Source organism: Calypte anna, chromosome 5 (genome assembly GCF_003957555.1).
Source record: "Calypte anna isolate BGI_N300 chromosome 5, bCalAnn1_v1.p, whole genome shotgun sequence".
NCBI classification, from domain to species: domain Eukaryota; kingdom Metazoa; phylum Chordata; class Aves; order Apodiformes; family Trochilidae; genus Calypte; species Calypte anna.
The window spans coordinates 15,265,344-15,285,217 of record NC_044250.1 but is presented as its reverse complement, the minus strand read 5'-3'; the positions used below and the strand labels follow the sequence as shown (position 1 = coordinate 15,285,217).

At 41.1% G+C, this 19,874-nt stretch overlaps 1 protein-coding gene across 1 annotated transcript in view; it reads left to right on the top strand.

The window, feature by feature from the left end:
- The first annotated feature begins 486 nt into the window (after positions 1-486).
- Positions 487-19,874, top strand: part of MUC5AC (mucin 5AC, oligomeric mucus/gel-forming) — a 39,721-nt gene continuing 20,333 nt past the window's right edge. The window contains exons 1-24 of the mRNA XM_030451549.1: positions 487-553; positions 2,245-2,304; positions 3,275-3,536; positions 4,484-4,598; positions 5,032-5,122; positions 5,477-5,589; positions 6,126-6,342; positions 6,700-6,825; positions 7,296-7,413; positions 8,213-8,351; positions 10,175-10,285; positions 10,671-10,740; positions 11,451-11,588; positions 11,671-11,835; positions 12,556-12,650; positions 13,630-13,756; positions 14,286-14,541; positions 16,339-16,388; positions 16,926-17,026; positions 17,136-17,287; positions 17,820-17,958; positions 18,058-18,171; positions 18,546-18,725; positions 19,217-19,456. Coding sequence (XP_030307409.1) covers positions 487-553; positions 2,245-2,304; positions 3,275-3,536; positions 4,484-4,598; positions 5,032-5,122; positions 5,477-5,589; positions 6,126-6,342; positions 6,700-6,825; positions 7,296-7,413; positions 8,213-8,351; positions 10,175-10,285; positions 10,671-10,740; positions 11,451-11,588; positions 11,671-11,835; positions 12,556-12,650; positions 13,630-13,756; positions 14,286-14,541; positions 16,339-16,388; positions 16,926-17,026; positions 17,136-17,287; positions 17,820-17,958; positions 18,058-18,171; positions 18,546-18,725; positions 19,217-19,456 — 3,246 coding nt within the window. The remainder of the gene's footprint in view (positions 554-2,244; positions 2,305-3,274; positions 3,537-4,483; positions 4,599-5,031; positions 5,123-5,476; positions 5,590-6,125; positions 6,343-6,699; positions 6,826-7,295; positions 7,414-8,212; positions 8,352-10,174; positions 10,286-10,670; positions 10,741-11,450; positions 11,589-11,670; positions 11,836-12,555; positions 12,651-13,629; positions 13,757-14,285; positions 14,542-16,338; positions 16,389-16,925; positions 17,027-17,135; positions 17,288-17,819; positions 17,959-18,057; positions 18,172-18,545; positions 18,726-19,216; positions 19,457-19,874) is intronic.

Sequence of the window (19,874 nt, the reverse complement as noted above, 5' to 3'; positions counted from 1 at the left end):
TTTTGCATCCACATCCTCTCCCCTACAACCTCTCCCCTGGTGAACTCTCCTGAAGTGATTCATTAAAAGCCCCTCTGGCCCCTGCAGGTTTTGTGTCTCTTCTTATTCTGTTGTTGCAGTGGAAGGGAATGAAAAATTATTTCTCCACTGGAAAGAAAAATTTTAGCTTTAGGGCAAAATCAACAGTCACAAACCTATTTGCTGGAAAGATCTTTTTCTTTCTTTTCATGCATTTATTTTCCTTCCACTTATAAATTGTGCTTGAAACTCTAAAATAGAGTAACTTGGCCTTTCAGTGGGAGAGGGCAGAGATCAGGCCTCTGACTCTAAAATTAATCCTTTCTGTGAAAGACAGACCTTTTTTTAAAGCTCTCTGCCTAGACAAGTGGTTTTACTGATGCTTCAAGCACACAGTGACCATAAGAAGAAAGAAAATTAAGTCCTGTATCTGAAAAGCTTAGGGGGGTACCTTAGGGTAATGGGACAATGGCAGAAAAAGAATCTGCTCCCATTATCCCAGAAGGAGCTGAGTGGGTGGAACGTGGCCGTCGTGGTTAGTTACTGTTCAAAGAGATGTAATTGGGAAATGGAAGAAACTCAAGAAAATCAGGCATTAACATTTTCCTCCCCAACTCTTCTTGATGCAGCTCAAGCCCAGGATGATGAGCAACAAGCAAACTCAAAGTTTGTTTCTCCACCCCTCCTGCAGAGACCAAAACGTGAGCACTTTTATTTTTATGCTGATCAATTTCTAAGATTTTGTCCCAAATTAAACTGAGAAATAACAAGATGACTAGAATCCACTTTTCCTACCTAGATTATATTTCCCCTCCCCAAAGAAAATAAATAATAAAATATTAAAAAAGACCAATACCAACTGCTGTAAACTGGAGGACTTGCTCAGAGAACTGGCCCAGCTGATCTTTTCTATTGACATGATGCAGTTATCTAATCTCTACCTTCATGAAAAGCACAAACCTTCCAGCTAAAAGTCTATTTTCAGAAGAGGTGTGTATATACACAGCACCAAAGTGCTTGATAGTAGGCAATAAGAGATACATTTTTTATGGTGTGTCAAGATGACTGCATCACTCACAGCCAGTCAGGAAACTGGAACTGCCTTAAACATGGGAATAATCAAGCACTGCCAGAACATTCATGGCACAACTTTACAGAGCAAACACCAGAACTCTACAGAGCAAAGTAAGGGTGGGAAAACACAGTGCTGACTGGTACTGTAGTGATTACAGCCTGAAATAATCATTAAGCCTGCCCTCCAACCTGCAATTTGTGAAGTCAAATTAAAATACTGATTTACACAAACTGGAAGTGAACCAAAAATTAAAAGAGACAGCTAAGGAATGCAGTAGTTACGTTTTGTGTGAAAATCCTTAGATCAAAACTAAATGAGATTGTGTTCCTAAAACATGGATTCGTCTTAGCAATATTTTTTTGGTCCAAATGAAGAAGTCAAGATATTGCACAAGTCAGATTCTACAATCTTGATACTTCCAAGAGAGAAACTGCATCAGTTCCTCAGACTCACATTGCAGTTTCTCTAAGTATTCTGCCCCTTCCATTGCTAAGAAAACAAAGAGAAAACACAGGATGTGGACATGGAAAATCAAAGGCTGGATGCTACCAATAGAACCATTTGGCATGAAAGATTAAAGTTTCACTTTAATTTAAACTGCTTTTTAAAAACATCTACTTTTAGTTGGTTGTGCAGAAGTGCAGCAAAAAAAAAAAAAAAAAAAAAAAAAAAAAAGGTGGGGGGGGCTTCAGAAGAAGAAACCAGCTACTGTGTTTCTTCTTCAGCATTTAATATTCTTATTTAATATTCTGTAGTAACTTTCTGCTTCTAACTGCACTGAAAGACAACGGTTCAGACAGAAACCTCAACATTTTTTTTCTGCATTACCACCACAGCACAGTGTGCTGAGGGTCAGGTTGTTGCTTTTGAGTTCAGAACAACAGTGCCAGGACCAGATGGGAGTATTGAAAAAATAATGGAAGGAAGAACTACAGCCAAGGACCATGGACTCAGGCAGCTGGAGTTAGTGAAATGTCCAGAAAATCAGAATGTGGAGAAACCACCAATAACACCTTGCAAAAACTTCCCCCTAGGGTGTAACTGGAGTAACGAGATTTAATCACTCACCAGGCAATGCAATCTCCATCCATTCTTAGGACTTCTAGTAAGATTAAACTTGATTGTTTTTTCTCTCTTATGTTTCCCATCAGCTTCTAAATCCCCAGAAGTGACAATCATCCCACCTTTGCAAAATGCACTGAAAGTAAGAGGTAAGTTGGACAAATGTGATGGCTCTGGGGTCTTAGTGATAAAACAGGTGGTACTTGGAGTGACTGAAGAGATGACTCAATTGTAAGATCCTCTAGCATCATAAAATAAAAAAAAGAACAAAAAAAGCCTTCAGTTCATCAAGTAGCAAGGATAATCCAGCTGTGACTCCAGTATATGGGATGAATTTTGTTAATATGATGCAGCCACAAAAAAAAAAGATATAATATATATATAATACAGAGATAAAGCATGCACAATATTTCCATTAAAGAGAAGGAAATGCCTGTGTGTTCAAAGCACAGGTGAGACACCTGATCTAGGGTGCCAGGTACAACTCTGCCTTACCATGTTCAAACAGGGGGAGTGGAAATCTGGAAGAAATGCAGAGTATAACCAGGAGGAAAATGAGGGAGATGGGAGACCCTGCTTGTAAGAAAACGAAGCCTGAAGAGAGAAGTGATTTCTATAATGGGTGTGGGGAGGAGCTGGGAGTTGGAAACCTGTTGGGGTGAAGTGTAATATTGGCACAAGAACCTGGCAGGTGTGAGACAGGAATATGTTCTAGAAGATGCTGGCAAAAATCTCCCAGGTAGTGACTGTGGCTCTAAGCAGCCTTCCCTGGTAGGAATGTCAGCTACCTTAAAAATAACTTCAAAGGGGTTTTCTGGTGAAACTTTAGAACTTCATACCATTAGGAAAGAGTATGTAGAGTATGGCTGGCAGCAGAACCTGATCTTTGGATACAGGTATCCGGGAGGTCTCTTCTGATGTTCAGTTCCTGTGCATAAGAGATAAAACACAATGAACAAAATGAGTAATGGATCAGTAAATAAAGAGATTGGCAAGGAGGAAACCAGAAGGCTGGCTTTGGGGAGAGCGGCTTGTGAAAGAAATAAAGGGGGAAAGCAGATAAAGGGATGGTATCCACAGCAAATGCCTGGAAACTGACTGCTGGTTTTGCATCCCCAGCTGGCAACCCCTCTCACAACGGCCGCGTCTGCAGCACCTGGGGGAACTTCCACTTCAAGACCTTTGATGGGGACATCTTCTACTTCCCTGGGCTCTGCAACTACATCTTTGCATCCAACTGCAAAGCTCCCTACGAAGACTTCAACATCCAGATCAGGAGGACGAGGGTGGAAAATGCTACTGTGGTCACTCGTGTCATCATGAAGCTGGAGGGAACAGTGATCGAGCTGACCCGGGGCTCTGTGCTGCTGGATGGCAACCCGTACGTCCAGAACCCCACACTGACACCCTGGGGCCCACGGGCCCCCCCTGAGCATCCCTTTGGGCTCACACTGCTCCCCAGGAGCTTGGGAGGAGGGCTCAGGTCCTTCCTGAAGCATCAGCAAAAATAAGAGGGCCCAGCAATGGGCCAAGTGCCACTTAATGCAGATTATCCCTCTGTGCACTGTGTTCCAACCAGCTCTGTCCCAGGTGCTTCCTCACCACTACAGCTGTGTGCTTAGAGATACAACTGATTCTATGAGCTGGGTTCAAAGTGTTTAATTTTCCATTTAATTTTCCACTTTCCATTAATTTGACCAGATTAGGAGTTTTGAGAGGATTTTTTGATGACTTTCCTCCTCGCACTGAGCAGTCAAGCAATGGCTGCAACCTTGTCCCTGTGCTCATTTCACATGAGCTAGTCTGGAAATTTGCTATTTATGTAACAACAGCAGCACTAACTTTGGCACAGGGTGTGAAACCTGAGTAAATATTTGGGCAGCTATCCCACAGTGGGTTGTGCAGTGTGGCAGCTGTGAACACTGAGCTTGTAGAAAGGGTATCTTGAGTACACCTGTGTGAGTGGCACTCATGTCACAGAAAGCCTGAAAAGTCTGTCCCTTGATTATCAAAGTCTTTAGGGAGCAAATAGCAATATCCTGAACCATACTGATTACAAATCTGAACCTCCCAGCACCTTTTTGAACAATACAATGAGACACATGCCAGCACTTTACTTAGCAAAACACTGGTAAGAGAGACAAGCAAAAGGAAGGGGAGGGAAAGCAAGGCTGAGGGAAAGAGCAAAAATATTGAATTTGTGATCTGTATTTAGTTACTGCTCTGATTTCCTCACCTGTGCATGTTGAAGGTTCTCAAGAGAGTAAGGAAGGATATCAGTGGATATCTTGTCCCTGCTTCTACTGAATCCTGGTGATCTTTCCCCAGGGTTCAGATGCCCTACAGCCACATGGGAGTCTTCATACAGAGAAGTAACAACTACTTGAAAGTTTCTGCCAAATTAGGATTGACCTTCCTGTGGAATGAAGAGGATGCACTCTTGGTAAGAAAACACCCAAACATGGCAGAAAGCCTGGGTTTTGAAAAATAGCCTCTTTTTACCTCTGCAGCCTTAATCAGACAGGAAGGCTTTAGTTATTTTTGGATTTGTGTCCATTTTTAGTGTATTCTGTCTTCCACTCTCCCCATTTCCTTTTTTTCCCCAGCAAGCCTGGCTGAGGATCAGTAGGTGATGTTCCCATCTCACAGTGGGAATTCCTGAAATTCCAGATGTGGCAATGCTCTGATCTCCACAGCCATAGGACAAGAACCAAGCTTTTACTGATGGTCACTGACCTCCCGGTGGTGCCCACCTTGTTGCCACATGGCACACGTGTCCAGTTTGAGGGCATAAGCAATGCCCATGCAAGATGTGTTCTTCACCACCAAAGCTGACGTGACCATGAGGTTAAGCTTTCTTCCCTTGTTTCTTCTAGGTGGAGCTGGACAAGAAATATGCCAATCAAACTTGTGGACTTTGTGGGGACTTCAATGGAATTCAAGTTAGCAATGAATTTATTTCAGAGAGTAAGTAATAAAAAGATTATTAAGCATTGGTGCTTTGCTTCCCTTTCTTTTAGCAGTATATTGCAACATAAATTGTGGGTAATATTAACTGCAAAGCCAGTGATATTTATGTATGTCCATGATGTCAGTCACTCATAGCCAAGGCTTGGAGAGGTATAGTGCTGCTTCCATCACTTTTGGATCATTTCAGACCTGCCATGAGCATCTTTCTACTCATTTTCAGTAATTAGGATCCAATTCCTTGTTTGCCCTCGCCATCTCCTTTTGCCTTTCACAGTTATATTGACCCAAAAGGAAGTATTTCCATGCTATAGCCAGGAAATATTATTTTAATATTTGGACTTCTTTTTACAGAAATAAAATTGACTCCCATAGAGTTTGGGAATAGGCAGAAGATGGATGGACCCACAGAGCAGTGTGCTGATCCTATTCCTTCACCTGTTCTGGTGAACTGCTCAGCTGAATTTGTAAGAACATCTCAAACTTTGTTTTCTCAGTGTAAAATGCATTACTGCTGTCTTGGGAAAAATTATGTCAGAATTGGGAAAAACAGAGCATGACTTTGACTGAGGTTTTTTTGGTTTGGGTTGGGTTGGGTTTTTTCCCTAAAATTATCTTCAGTCTTTGCTAATCTGATGCTAAAAAGTTGCATTTCCTTTCCAAGAGAAGTTGTGGTATTTTCAAGGCAGATAAACTCACTGGGGATGTCTCAGTACAAAGGAAGTGTATGAATCCTGGGAAGTCACCTGGGCTGGAAGTAATTCAAGATAGAGGGAGATAACCAAGGCAGCTCTGCATGTACTTGCCCTGCTGTAATACTTTGCCCTAAACTTCTGTTCTTGAAGTCCGGATCAGTCTGTTTATTTTCTGGTTCAGGTTTCTGGACCAGATTGACTTTTTTGTTTCTTCTGCTACATACTAATTAGCTAATTTATTAACTAATTAGCTATTTATTTTCTGAACACTTCTTTTGCCTCCTCTTTCCCCCCTCCCCCACCTCTAGGCTTCTATCTGCCAGGCAGTGTTGACCAGCCCGGCATTTACGGGCTGCAATGCACTTGTTGGGGTGGAGGATTACATTGAAGCTTGTCTGCAAGACCTGTGCCACTGTGACAGCCCCATGGCTGATTTCTGCATGTGCAACACCTTTGCTGAGTACTCCAGGCAGTGTGCCCATGCAGGGGGACAGCCTCTCAACTGGAGAACCTCAGAACTCTGCCGTAAGTATCCCGGAAAGGGAATTACACTCAGGATTCCTACCTGGACCCAGTGAATTTCCAACAACAGTTGGTTTTGTCCCCGAAGAAGCTGTATAAAGCGTTAAAGCTGTATAAATGTGCATGTCATTTTCATGGAATTAGGTTTAACCTTAGCACACTGAAGGCTTTGGGAATGTGGGTGTTCAGACTATGACTTTGGGTTTTCAAGATCCGTCAGAAAGTTTAACACGTTGCCTCTTCTCCTTGAACCAGGATTCCCCATTACTTCCTGACAGAAGCCATGCTAACTTGCAAATCCTGTTTCCTCTCAACGTTTCAAAGGAAAAGGTAGCATTACAATGTTCTTTCTATTTCCAGCCAAATCATGTCCTTTCAACATGCAATACCAGGAGTGTGGCTCCCCCTGCTCCGACACGTGCAGCAACTCGGAGAGATCTGCTCTTTGTGAAGATCATTGCACAGATGGATGTGTCTGTCCTCCAGGCAAGTTTGTTTCCTGCCCCTTTCCCACACCCAAAACCACGACAACACTTCCCTGTACACATTTAACAACTTTCCTTCTCTGTATCCTTACCCTCATCAAATGATAATAACCCCTTTTCCTCCTCAAAACACACACTGTTTCTCTTCAGATTACTACAAATGTGCCAAAGTGCAGGACCCAACATTTGGCCCTGTTGAAACTCATGGAGTTGGCCTTGGCCCATCCAGACAGATCAACACTTCCACCCAACTGCAAACTTTCTGAGGGTGCCCTCAGTCCCCTCACCCAAACCACCACTAAAGGGATTAAACAGGAGCTGCCCTGCCATCGGGTTATTTCAAAGTGCTTTCCATTAATTTTCTGTGAAATACAAAAGAAATGGAACATGCTTTGGGACAGCTGCCAACCACTTGTACAGAAGCAGGTTGTGCAGTGCACAGAATGAGTAACACACCATTTATTTCCCTAGGAATGGTGTTTGATGACATTAATGGTGCTGGCTGCATTCCCCGTGCAGAATGCCACTGTACCTATGAGGGTGAAACTTATGCTCCTGGTGCCTCTTTCTCATCTAAATGCAGATCATGGTAAAAAACTCCTTTTCTCATACTACTTTTTTTTTAAGTGCATTACCTGAATACTCTGAAGACACCGAAAAATCACTGATTTCCTCTTAAAAAGAAACTAGGAACTATTTGCCAACTGAAGTTCCTTCATTACACATTTTTAGAATATATTGACTTCTTGTTTTTTCTCCTTAAACTTGGAAGAATAAAATCTGAGTTCAGGTGTAGACACTTCAATTTCAAGCCCACTGAATTAAAGGAGACAATCAAACTCAAATACCAGAAGCGTTTGCAAATGGGCTGCTCTTTGCTCCACTACAGTGTGACAGGATGCTCACTGAGATCCTCCAGAGGAGGTGACATTCAGGGACATGTTGAATCAGACAGAGTGGGATGTGCTCATGTTTGGCAGATACGATACAGATTTTTTCAATATCACTATAATGACTGAAAAATTATTGCTTAAGTGTGTGCAAATGCACCTCTCTATCTATGAATACAGGGACCACAAACATCCATGTTATTTTCCAAGGAATAAGTAAGATGTTCCTGCAAATACTCCTCCATATACAACAGAATGAGTGCTGGGTTCCTCAGGACTCAATGCTGTCAAGACTGGAAACAATCAGCAATATCTAAGAAAATCATCACTGATAGAAATGAGCCTGCCCCAGACTTATTCTAAGCTTGCCAAGCAATACTTGTTCCTTTGGTAGCAAAATGAATGCTTAAAAAGGGAAATGAAGGCTTCAGCTGCCCTGATTGTCCCTTATCTCATTTACGTCTGCATTACCCAAAGTAAGTGAATTCTTCATTTCAGTACCTGTGCTGGAGGAGAATGGTCTTGTGTCACCCAGTCCTGTCCTGGGACCTGCAGTATTGAAGGAGGTTCCCACATTTCAACTTTTGATGAGAAACACTATTCCTTCTTTGGAGACTGTAGCTATGTCCTAACCAAGGTAAAAAGGCATCACAATCCTTGCAAAAGAAATATGCTGAAGGAAATTTATGTATCTATATATATATATAAATTATTTTTTTTTATTTTACTACTGGCAATCACATTAACTTTCTGAAACTTAAGAACCTTAAATGGCTTTCAGGGGGCTCTCTGTTAGGGTTATAAACATCTTGTAGTAGCTTTTTGTTCTTTGCTAATCATTCTTAAATGCAGTGAGTATTTAGGTTCATGAAATGTCTCTGATTTCCACTATTTTTTTCATTAAATAGTGCATATCATTTGTTTTATAGTCACTTCTTTCTACACAATATGGTTATTGCATCCATTGGTACTATCCTTTGCCTCACAGTTAATATGTGCTTATATGCTTAATAGTCTTCATAATGGAATTATTATTATTATGATGCAGAATTCATGGAAGAGGAGTGATTTAAGATGAGAAACCTTCCAGTCCTTCCCAGTAACCATATGACTCTAGGGTTTCAAAGCCAAAAGCTAAGAAGCCATCCATGTGTTCTAAAACCCGAATTAGAAATTGATAATTTACAAAAGCACCTAAAATTTACTGCAGATTTTAGATTCCTAGGGACTGAATTCTGAGTAGAAATATCTAAAATTATGACAACAGATTTCAGAACCTGAGGCATATTTGCTGTTTATTTGTATTGGATTTGTGCTTATTTGCATTGGCAATTTTCATAAAGGTTTCATATTTTAAAAAGAAAAAGTTCTGTTCTCAGGAAGCTCAGTGTTAACAAGAGCCATAAAGTTTAAAATGAGCTAGAGAGGCTACTTAGAAATACGTCAGATTAATCAGTCAAGCTTTTTGATGACATTGACAAGCACATTTTACATGGGCTGGAGCACTGGGATTGATCCATTTGGGTCACCAGCCCCATCCTCCCCTCCCATAGCTCAGCTGATCCCCATATCACTGACACAGACACAGCCTGGAAGCTGATGGGGGGGTCCCAGGAACCTTTTTTTGGTCTTCTCAAACCAGGACACACATTAAACTTAGTTTTGATTAGATTCTCATAGGCTCTGAAGGTACAGAAACCCCCAGGCTTAGACACAGAAGGTCCAAATGCCCATAGTCATTAAGTTTCCGTGTGGCTGTAATTTGTCTCTCAGCTCTCCTCTAAATTTAATCTTCATTATGCCAAGAAAATCAGAAGACATGTCCAGAATCATAGTATTTTTTCTGTTTCCTTGTAACAACTTGGCCATTGGGCACGCTTTGACCATAGCTCACAGAATACAGTCCAGTGAAAGCCAAAACCATGCAAAAAGTTAATTTTGCCTTTATTTGGTAACTTCCTGAGCAGTGGCTTTTAGCTTGATTTTCATATTTGAACATCTATTTCCTACCTGTTAAAAAAATGTCCAAATCACCAGGCTTTTGGATAATCTCTTCAGAGCAGAAGAAAGTAGAAGTAATTTCTCTCCTCTCCAGGTAAATATCATAAACAACGGGGAAGAAGGGAGCCCCCTTCCTTCTCTTCTCTGATGAATGAAACTTGTATTAGCTAAATAGCAGGAACTTCCAGCACCTTAACAGTAGAAAGTTTTAATGTTCAGCCTAATATGTGCAATTCCCCCTGGAATGTCAGAAGGAATGGGCAGCAGCATGTAGGAATGCCAGGTTACTTGGTGACTGCATATTTTGTAAGGACATAGGAAGAAATAATATATTAATAATATTTAATAATATTAAAATCATTTCAAAGGCTCAGTTCCCTATGAACACCATTGGGGTGTGAACGTTTTTGGCACAAAAACATTTTAATATAACAAATCCTTTGGTTTTTTTAATTGTAGCTCTGTGCCAGCAATGAGTTCACTGTTCTGGGAGATATCCACAAGTGTGGCCTCACTGACACCGAGACCTGCCTGAAGGGTGTAGCCATCAGCCTGAACGGGGGACAGACTGTGAGTACCAAATGCTCACATCAAACATTCTGCAGGGATTTTTCCAGTTTGCAAATGACACAGAACAGCGTGGGCAGGAAATCTGCAGGGATTTTTAATTGGTTTTTTGTATCTCATTTCAATATCATTCAAAGAAAGCTGAGAATAAAGTAGGTCCTTCAGAAGCTGGCAGCCTGGTATATTTCTGTCATGTAGGTTTTGGGCTTTTCCTTGTTCTGACATCAGAGTAACAAAGATTAAAGAAATAGGACAGGAATCAGAACATCATCACAGCCTCCTCTGCCTTTTTTTCCTTTATTGTGAACAATAATAGCCAGAAAGCATTTGGAAAGTGTTCTACTTTTCCTAAATATGCTTGTTGATCATTGCTTTTTCTTGTGAACAGAACATTATCATCCAGCCTTCTGGCAGTGTGTTTGTGAATATGATCTACACACAGCTGCCATTCTCTGCAGGTAAGTTCCTTTGGAAGACTTTACTTTAAAATGGTATTTTATTAGTTAATCTAAAGCCAAATTCTACGATTGGTAACACTGCAACAAACCCAAAGTATTGTACTAATGCATAATGTATAATTTTTCAAGTAATATAGTTTGCTTATTCAACTCATAATTTTAGCAAAACTATGATCTAATTTTAGTGTTTTCTAATGAAACTGAGAATCATTTCAAGCAAATATTATCAGTGCACACTTTAAGATAGAAACATTGCCTTAAGAAAAATTCTGATATGCAACAGGACTCCAGTATCTCAAGTTGTCTAGTTCCCTGTGTTCCCTCTGCACATTCATCCCTGGGTAGCTCCTCTCAGGTCAGTTCTTCTCAGACACTATTAAACCAGAACAAAAAGCAAACCATGGAAGGAGAGAAGAGGTCCAGGTTGTACCACTCAATCATGCTGTGCTGTTTTCATCCAGCAAAGGTGGTCTTTTAAACAGCAACTTATTCTAAAAGACCTGACAGAAAGTGCAGAGGTTTTATGTATTTATACATTTTACACTCTGTGTTGGTGCTGGGTTTGAAATTCTCTATGGACATTTTTTCCCCACTTCTTCAGAAATTAGGATCACATCAAACACAGCTGCAGAATCCCTCTCTGTAAGGAGCAGTTCTTTAAACTGCTCATCTCAGAAGAAATTATAGCTCTTATGTTCTTATGTTCCCAGCAAACATCACCATCTTCAGGCCTTCATCTTTCTTCATCATTCTGCAAACAACCTTTGGCCTTCAGCTACAGGTTCAGCTCGTGCCTCTCATGCAGCTTTTTATAGACTTAGACCCATCCCACAAAGAACAGACCTGTGGTGAGTGACCTTACCCTAATGCTGCCTCCATCCCTTTGCTTCATGCTGTAGAAGATTTTCACACCCATCTCCTTCCTCTCAGGTCTCTGTGGAAACTTCAATGATGTGCAGATGGATGATTTCAAAACCACCAGTGGTGTAATAGAGGGAACTTCAGCTGCCTTTGGCAATACTTGGAAAATTCGGGCTGATTGTCCTGATGTCAAAAATACTTTTGAAAACCCCTGTACTGCCAGCATACAGAATGGTAAGCTCAGCACTCAGTAACCTCTCCTGGTCTCTTTTAAGATGGACAGAAGGAATCTGATGATCAACAACCAAGCACTCAGCCCAAGTAACAGGGGCCCATGTGCACACATACTGTTTTCATCAGGTGACAGTTCTTCAATTAGTAAATAGTAACTAGAATAATGTTTTGGATCTAAAAAATATTCCTTTGGATAAAAATGTTTTTTTGCCAATGTACATAAGAGAAACTGGAACTCTCTAGTATATCAGGGCCCCATTCCTGGAGAGGCCTGGGGTCACATTGCAGAAGGGTTGTGCACAGAAAGCTGGAGCCTTCACTCTGCTCTTGCCACTGGTAAACTGAGAACCAGACTTTACAATCCAGATCTTCACAACTCTCAGGCTCCAGTTCAATGAAATACAGAATTCTGAGCATTCAGAAGCAACTATTCTGTTTCCTGACATGAACTAGAGAATTTTTAATTGACAATGTGAACATTCTTTTTCAAAATTCAGCCAATTCCATGACAGCTAATTTGAATTAAGAGCATTGAGTTTATGAAGAGTTCCTATTTCTGTCTAGAGGAAATGCCAGACTGTTTGTGACTGCAAGTGCAGAAGTGATTTCCATTGGAAAGCTGAGATTCTGCAATGTCTCTGCAGGAAGTGTAGCTCCCCTGAGACAAGAGCTTAAGCAATGAAGTGCAATAGAAATTGTTATTGTGGTTTCACTTCACAGATGAGTATGCTCAGCACTGGTGTGGACTGCTCTCTGACACCACAGGACCTTTTGCTGAATGTCACTCAACAGTGAATCCAGAAGTTTACCAGAAGGTACTTGGCTCTTAACTAACACTCCAAAGACATTCAGATTTCTGGCACCTTAGAGATGGAGCTGACACCTGGGAGGAGATATATTCATGATTATTTTTTTCAAGCCAAGGGTTCCTTTCTACACATCTTAACAATTACTCCTTAGTAAAGGGATCTTTCTTTCCATTCCCAGGAAGATAAATTTCCTGGCATATTCCCGTTGTCCATATTTCTATGTAGCATCCTAAAGGCCTGAGTTAGGAACTTTGGCTCCCAAGACTCCTTGCCAGGTCAAAGTCCAGAAGCCATCTCTCCTGAGATGTAAGGAAATCTTTAGTCAGAATCTAAACCAGCAGTTTGCTTGGTTGCTCTCAACTGCTCTTAAAAGGCTTTTGCATATATCCAAGAACAAAGCCAGAAATGTCTGTAAAAAGCAGCAAAGACATTAGGTAGGATGTGAAGAAAAATGTTCCAGGAATTGAAGATGATGAAATTTGAAACAGAATGCCTGGGAACTTTACAGAATCTCTCTGTTATTGGATATCTGTAAGATTACCTTCAACAAACAACAACATTATAGTGACCCTGCTTGGCAAAGCAGCGTGTTAAATGAGTTATTGTTTTCTTTGTTCCTCGGATGCAAAGAGCCTAAGCTCCTGTGCCAAAACCTTACAAGCTGGGTGGCATCAAATATCCTTGGTCTAAGCATCTCTGGTACAGTTGCTTGAAACTGGAAGTAGTAGGGTAACCTAGCAACACATGGAAAAGTAGAAAACAACAAGAAAAAATTGCTTAAAATTATGGACCCCTAATTACTCTCACTCCTTGCAAAGAATCTTTTTTGAAAGGGCTCAATGAAATCTTCCAGTGAAAACCAGGGATATGTTTACTTGTGCATGTGGATTACACTCACTCCAAGCTCTGATGACCTAAGAAGCAGAGGATGCCATCCCTGGCTTTGCCATGACCCTGCTGATCACAAATCATCCTCTGTCTCTAGAACTGCATCTTTGACACCTGCAACTGTGAGAAGAGTGAGGAGTGCATGTGTGCTGCCCTTTCCAGCTATGTCAGGGCCTGTGCCATGAAAGGAATTCTCCTGGCTGGGTGGAGAAGCAAAGCCTGCAGTAAGTTCTACCTAAACCCCTCTGCACCACAACCCAGCAGATTCCCACAGTAAATTGTGTCAAACTTTGTTTGAAGTATTTTGTTGACTTTCAAGAGTTTGTGTAGGAATGGAATACTAGGAAAGATAATCAGGAAGCAGGGAGAATCCATAAAAAGAGGGTTTGTTAGTTTGCTTGGTGAGAGCCAGTGGAAGCAGCATTGCCCTTAATAACCTTGCACTAAGACTAAAATAAACAGAATGTTTCTCAACCTGCTTAAGACAAAAAATATAAAAATAGCAACAAAACAAAACCACACCATGCATTCATACAGTTGACATTTTTCTTTTTCAATCTGGACAAAACATTTGTATTCATATGACATTTATAGAGGAAAATTCTGCTCTAGCAGTTCCAAACCAACATTACACTATGGAAGACCCCAGCAAAGCCCATGTCCAGACACTGCCATCTTTATCCTACCTCCCTACAATGCTTTGTACATTAACTGGAAGGAACTAGAAATGTAACTCACCTTTTTACTCTCAAGCCAAGTACACCACCTTGTGTCCCAAATCCCTGGAGTACACTTACACCGTGGATTCCTGCCAGCCCAGCTGCCGCTCCCTGAGCCAGCCCGATGTCACCTGCAGCATCAAGTTTGTCCCCGTGGATGGCTGCACCTGCATGAATGGAACCTACATGGATGAAAGTGGCAAATGTGTCCCTGCTTCCAGCTGTCCCTGTTACTACAAAGGAATGCCTCTGTCTTCTGGAGAAGTTGCTCATGATAATGGTGTTGTCTGGTAAGAGATTTGTAAATGAAAATGTAGCAGGAGCCTTTCCTGCTCCTGAGGCTCCACGAGCTGCTGGCCTCTCCATTGCCTTGCACCAGAGTGAGCTTCTCTCTGTGGGTGTGTGTCCCACCTTTACTGGCCCCCTGGTAATAGGGGGCCTGCCCTAACCAGGCACAGGTGGACTCACACCCACTCTTTGGCAACTCAAGGCATCTGGTTTATCTTGTTTCTCTACATTTGCCCCCCCCCCTTTTTTTTTCTTCAACACTGATTACAGGATTTTTACGAACATTTAACACTGATTACAGGATTTTTACGAACATTTTACACTTATAGCTTATGGGATTTAACCCTAGCTTACAAACATACACACAACACTGATAAACATACACTTATAGCTTATGGGATTTAACTGTAGCTTCTCACAACACAACACTGATTACAGGATTTTTACATATTTTTTTCGACTGACACAAACATTTAACACTTACAGCTTACGGGATTTAACCCTAGCTTACAAATACTTTTCACAAAGTCTCTGCCTTTCCAACTTGAGTTGTTCTTCTCCCTCCTGTATCTGCTCTTCTCTTGGCTTCCCTCTGCTCAGGGGTTTCCAAAGAGCTTGCTGGTTCCTCATGGGTTTCTGGTTCCTCATGGGATTACGGGATTTAACCCTTCCTCATGGGATTCCATACACGGGATTTAACCCTTCCTCATGGGATTCCATCCTCCTAGCTTCCCTCTGCTCAGGGGTTTCCAAAGAGAGAATCCTTATCTTGGCTTCCCTCTGCTCAGGGGTTTCCAATCCAAAGAGCTTGCTGGTCATACCTTTCAGGGAGAGTGTTAGCCCAGGCACGTTTTCAAATCAGGGAGAACGTTCCTGTTGCCAGCTCCTCACACTGCTGCTTCTTTAGACGTCTGTATGGTGCCCACATTCTCCACCAAACGTAGCAGGACGAATCTTTCTTCAGGGATCGATGCCTCAAGGTCTTGAGAGTTGTGCTCTAAGTCTATCACTCACGTAGTGGCACTAACAAGATCAGACCGTGGCTCAAAGAGCTACCAGCATCTCTTGTGACTAGCCCAAGAGTGAGCTACTCGGTGGGTGTGAGCCTCACCTTTTATTGGCCCCCTGGTCTTGCACATGCTCAATAGGGGCCTGCCCTAACTGGGCACAGGTGGATTTGATACTGGCTCACACCCACTTCTTGGTAATCAGAGGCAGCTGATTGCTTTGTTCCACTACATGAAAGCATGGGCTGTGGGCAATAATAATGGAAACACACACACATCATGCAATCTGTTCAAATCAAATGCCTTTCTCTCCCTAATAATCTCAAATCCTTAGAAATTGTGAGAGCTATCCATGCCTGGAAGATTGTACACAGGTTGCCACATGAATTCAACAAACCTCACTCCGGTGGGACAAATTCCCACTCAGTCTCTACTCCTCTCTCTCCTCACCACACCAACTTTTCACATCCAAGACTGTAAAAGACTTGCCCCCTGGTGAAAGATGCTTCCCAACCCCATTGCAGATTGTCCCCAAAAGATGGAATCTGAGTTATTCTGAAGGACAGTTTTTAAGCAGGCAAATGGATACAGCAGATCTCTCTTTATATAGAATAGATTTGTGTTTTGATTTGCTCTAGCATAAAGTAATTTTGACTAGAACAGGCTATTCTGATAAATGATGCATTTTCTCTGTTTAATCACAGTAATTTTTTTAACTATTTCAAATTTATTTGGAAACAAGCTGAAAAAAGCTGAAAAGCAAAACCATATCTGTTATCTTTTTTTACATAGCACTTGCACCAGCGGGAAACTGAGCTGCATTGGAGAGAAACCTGAACCAGGTAACATATCACTAATATTTTCTTTAATCCCCATTTTCATCGTCACCATTTTCAGTTCTCTCTTTTTTGTCATAATGATGCAAAATAATACAGGAAGAAAACAAAACATAATATTATAATACAACGAGAAAATGAACTGGTGACTTCTGTAATGCAGAAGATAGTCCCAAAACAAAAAGGAAATGAAGTCTTACTTTTCATGTGGCTGAAACAAGAGTTAATTTTTTTCTGTAAACTTCAAATAACCATAGGCTTCTGATACTGGTTTCTGTTCTGAGCTGTTAAATTCCTCCTTTTTTTTTTTTTTTATCATATTTTAAATCATAGTGTGGTGTTAGTAAGTCCTTATTGAGCAGTCAAGGTGAAATTTTCCTGAATTTGAGGGCTTGTGAATATTGCTATTGACTTTAGATATGCAGTAGTTTCCTTCACATAGCATCCTTTTTTATTTCAAAAAAGTTTTTTTTTTATTTCAGAAGTTAGTGCCAGAATGCATGGATTTTATGCAGGTCTCCTCATGGCTTTTCTCTCTTTCAGTCTGCAAAGCTCCCATGGTCTACATTGACTGCAGCAATGTCACTGGAGATGTGGTAGGAGCAGGATGCCAGAAGAGCTGCCAGACTCTGGATATGGAATGTGTAAGTACAGGCTCACCATCCCCAGCTGACAGCACATAAACTCTTTTTACAGCTGGAGACTTTCATCAGGGAAATGTTTCAAGTCATGTTTTCTATGTGGTCCTTACAGTACAAAACCCACTGTGTCTCTGGCTGTGTTTGCCCTCACAACCAAGTGCTGGATGGCAAAGGTGGCTGCATAGCTCCAGAAGACTGTCCATGTATTCACAATGGGAATTTCTACAGTCCTGGAGAATCAATCAGAGTTGGCTGTAACAACTGGTAAGAGCATATTGAAAAATATTCTCTTCAAGCATCTAAAAGGGAATAGTTTTCACTCTAGGGGAATTACAGTATTTGGCTCCAGCAGTGTAAAGATTTATAGGATGGAAACCAATGGAAGATGATCCCCTTGGTACCTAAAAATCAGACTCTGTTTTTACAATGGAACACCGCACAGAAATTACAAGTACTCAGCAGAACAATATGACTTGGATGATGTCATATTCATTTGAGTCAAGAAAGCTTTTTTCCTCTTAAGCAATCCTACATTTCAAGACCTCCAAAAAGATTTGGAAATGTAAAGACTTAAGGCATTTCCTAACCCAATTTATTCAGGACATCATGAAGTAGCACAGTCTTCTGGTAAACCCCAAAGGCTCTTGAGCTGTGCGGTATTTCTGAGAATACCTTATTTTTTCATCATAGAGTTAATGCATTTTAAAATAAAACTGATGCACACACAGACATGTAGACATAGCTGTATTGTGTGTATGTCTGGTTGTACATTTGGAGTGCTCTTTGTCTTGTGTAGCACGTGTACAAACAGAAAATGGCAGTGCTCTGAGAACCCTTGCCTGGAAACCTGTTCTGTCTATGGAGATGGGCACTACACAACCTTTGATGGCAAACGCTTTGACTTTGAAGGAGACTGTGAATATGTTCTGGTTCAGGTAAGAGCCCTTCCTAGACTTGTCCCCAGTCAAAGGACCTTGCATCCGACACATGACCATGTGGCAGACTGAAGCCTGAATATCATTTCTCTGTTTCAGAACTACTGTGGTCAACAAGGTCTGAATCAGGGAACCTTCAGAGTCATTACTGAGAACATTCCATGTGGCACTACAGGAACCACCTGTTCTAAGTCTATTAAAGTTTTCCTGGGGGTAAGGATTTTCTTTCATGAGTTGTATCATGGGCCTGATGTGCCAGGAGAATGGAACAGGAGGTCCCAGATAGTTCCATCACACAAGTGGCCTCCAAGACACTGAAAATGTTACTAAACTTCTTTGTTCACTGCTAATGATTCTGCTCTCTGCTAAAGCAAAGAACTCTAAAGAGAAATGGCTTAACATGATGTTAATATTAGATGATGTTATTAATATAATAATGATGTTAATAGAATAATAATAATGATGTCAATAGAATAATTTTTTATTATAATAGAGGTATTATTTCTACAGTAGTTGCTGGCAATATATAAAACTGCCCAAGAGGTGACTTTTTAAAATGACCACGAACTCTTTCTTTTCTGTCCTAGAACTATGAGCTTGTACTCACTGATGGACATTCCGATGTCATCCAGAGGACACCTGGAGGACAAATGCCATTCCAAATCCATTCCATGGGCATCTACCTGGTGGTGGACACTACTGTTGGCCTTATGCTTATGTGGGACAGGAAAACCAGCATATTCATCAAACTTAGTCCCAGCTTTCAGGTACATTTTTAAATCTAAAACCAGATAAAATTATTTCTGAAATGCATTTGTTTTACTTCTCAAAGGAAAAAATGGAAATTTAGGCTATAACCAGAAGACTGAGAGTGCAGCAATTGCACATTATTATCCTTGTAGTGCTGATTTAGTTGCTGTGCTCATTTTCCTCAAATTACATTGTTCAGCAACGGTGTAAGAGCAATGGTATGGGTACCTTTCTTCACAAAAAGCCCTCACTGAATGGGCGTGCTGGTAATTAGATAAAACTAATTAGCTCAATACTAAGAACAAAAGCCATGGGTCTGCTCTGCTCCCTGTGCTTATCCTTCCTAACAATAAGTTAGAGACACCTCTTTTTGAAAGGCATTATATGAGAATGTCCAAGACTGTTACTGAAGAGGCCCAGATAAATAACATTTAAGGGTCTGTTACCCAAAGATACTGAGAAACTGTTCCTCACTGTTCTTTGTCATTTTGTTTTGATCTCCATGCAGGGACAAATCTGTGGACTTTGTGGAAACTATGATGGCAATGGCAATAATGACTTCACCACTCGCAGTCAGTCTGTGGTAGGAAATGTGATGGAGTTCGCCAACAGCTGGAAAGTGTCTTCCAGTTGCCCAAATGCCAACCAAACCAAGGATCCCTGCACTGCAAATCCATACAGGAAAGCCTGGGCACAGAAGCAGTGCAGCATCATTACCAGTGAAGTCTTTGCCAAGTGTCACTCCCAGGTATCACCTGAACTTCAGTCTTCAATCCTCTTAAGCCAGAAACTACATTATTTTTATGTAGGAAATACCCACTAAATTATACTTTGTCATACACGACCAAGTGAAGTCAGAGCAAGTTCCACGGGGGCTGCATAGGAAGTATTTTCACTTTCATTTTCTCAGCTTGTTCCTTGCAGAAGTACACTAAAGAAATGGAAAGGTTTTTTCAGGGAGTTCTATTGCTGATAGAAATGACAACAACAGATAAATATCAGGATCTGTGTGCTTTCTCATGACACCATTTGCACTAATCTAAACATCAGCCACCTGATAAGTATGACCGTGTGCAAGTTTGGAGTCATGGAACTATTCTTTCTGCAAATAGATCTTCAACATCAAATATATTTTACCATTACTACGTACTAGTAATAACTACAGT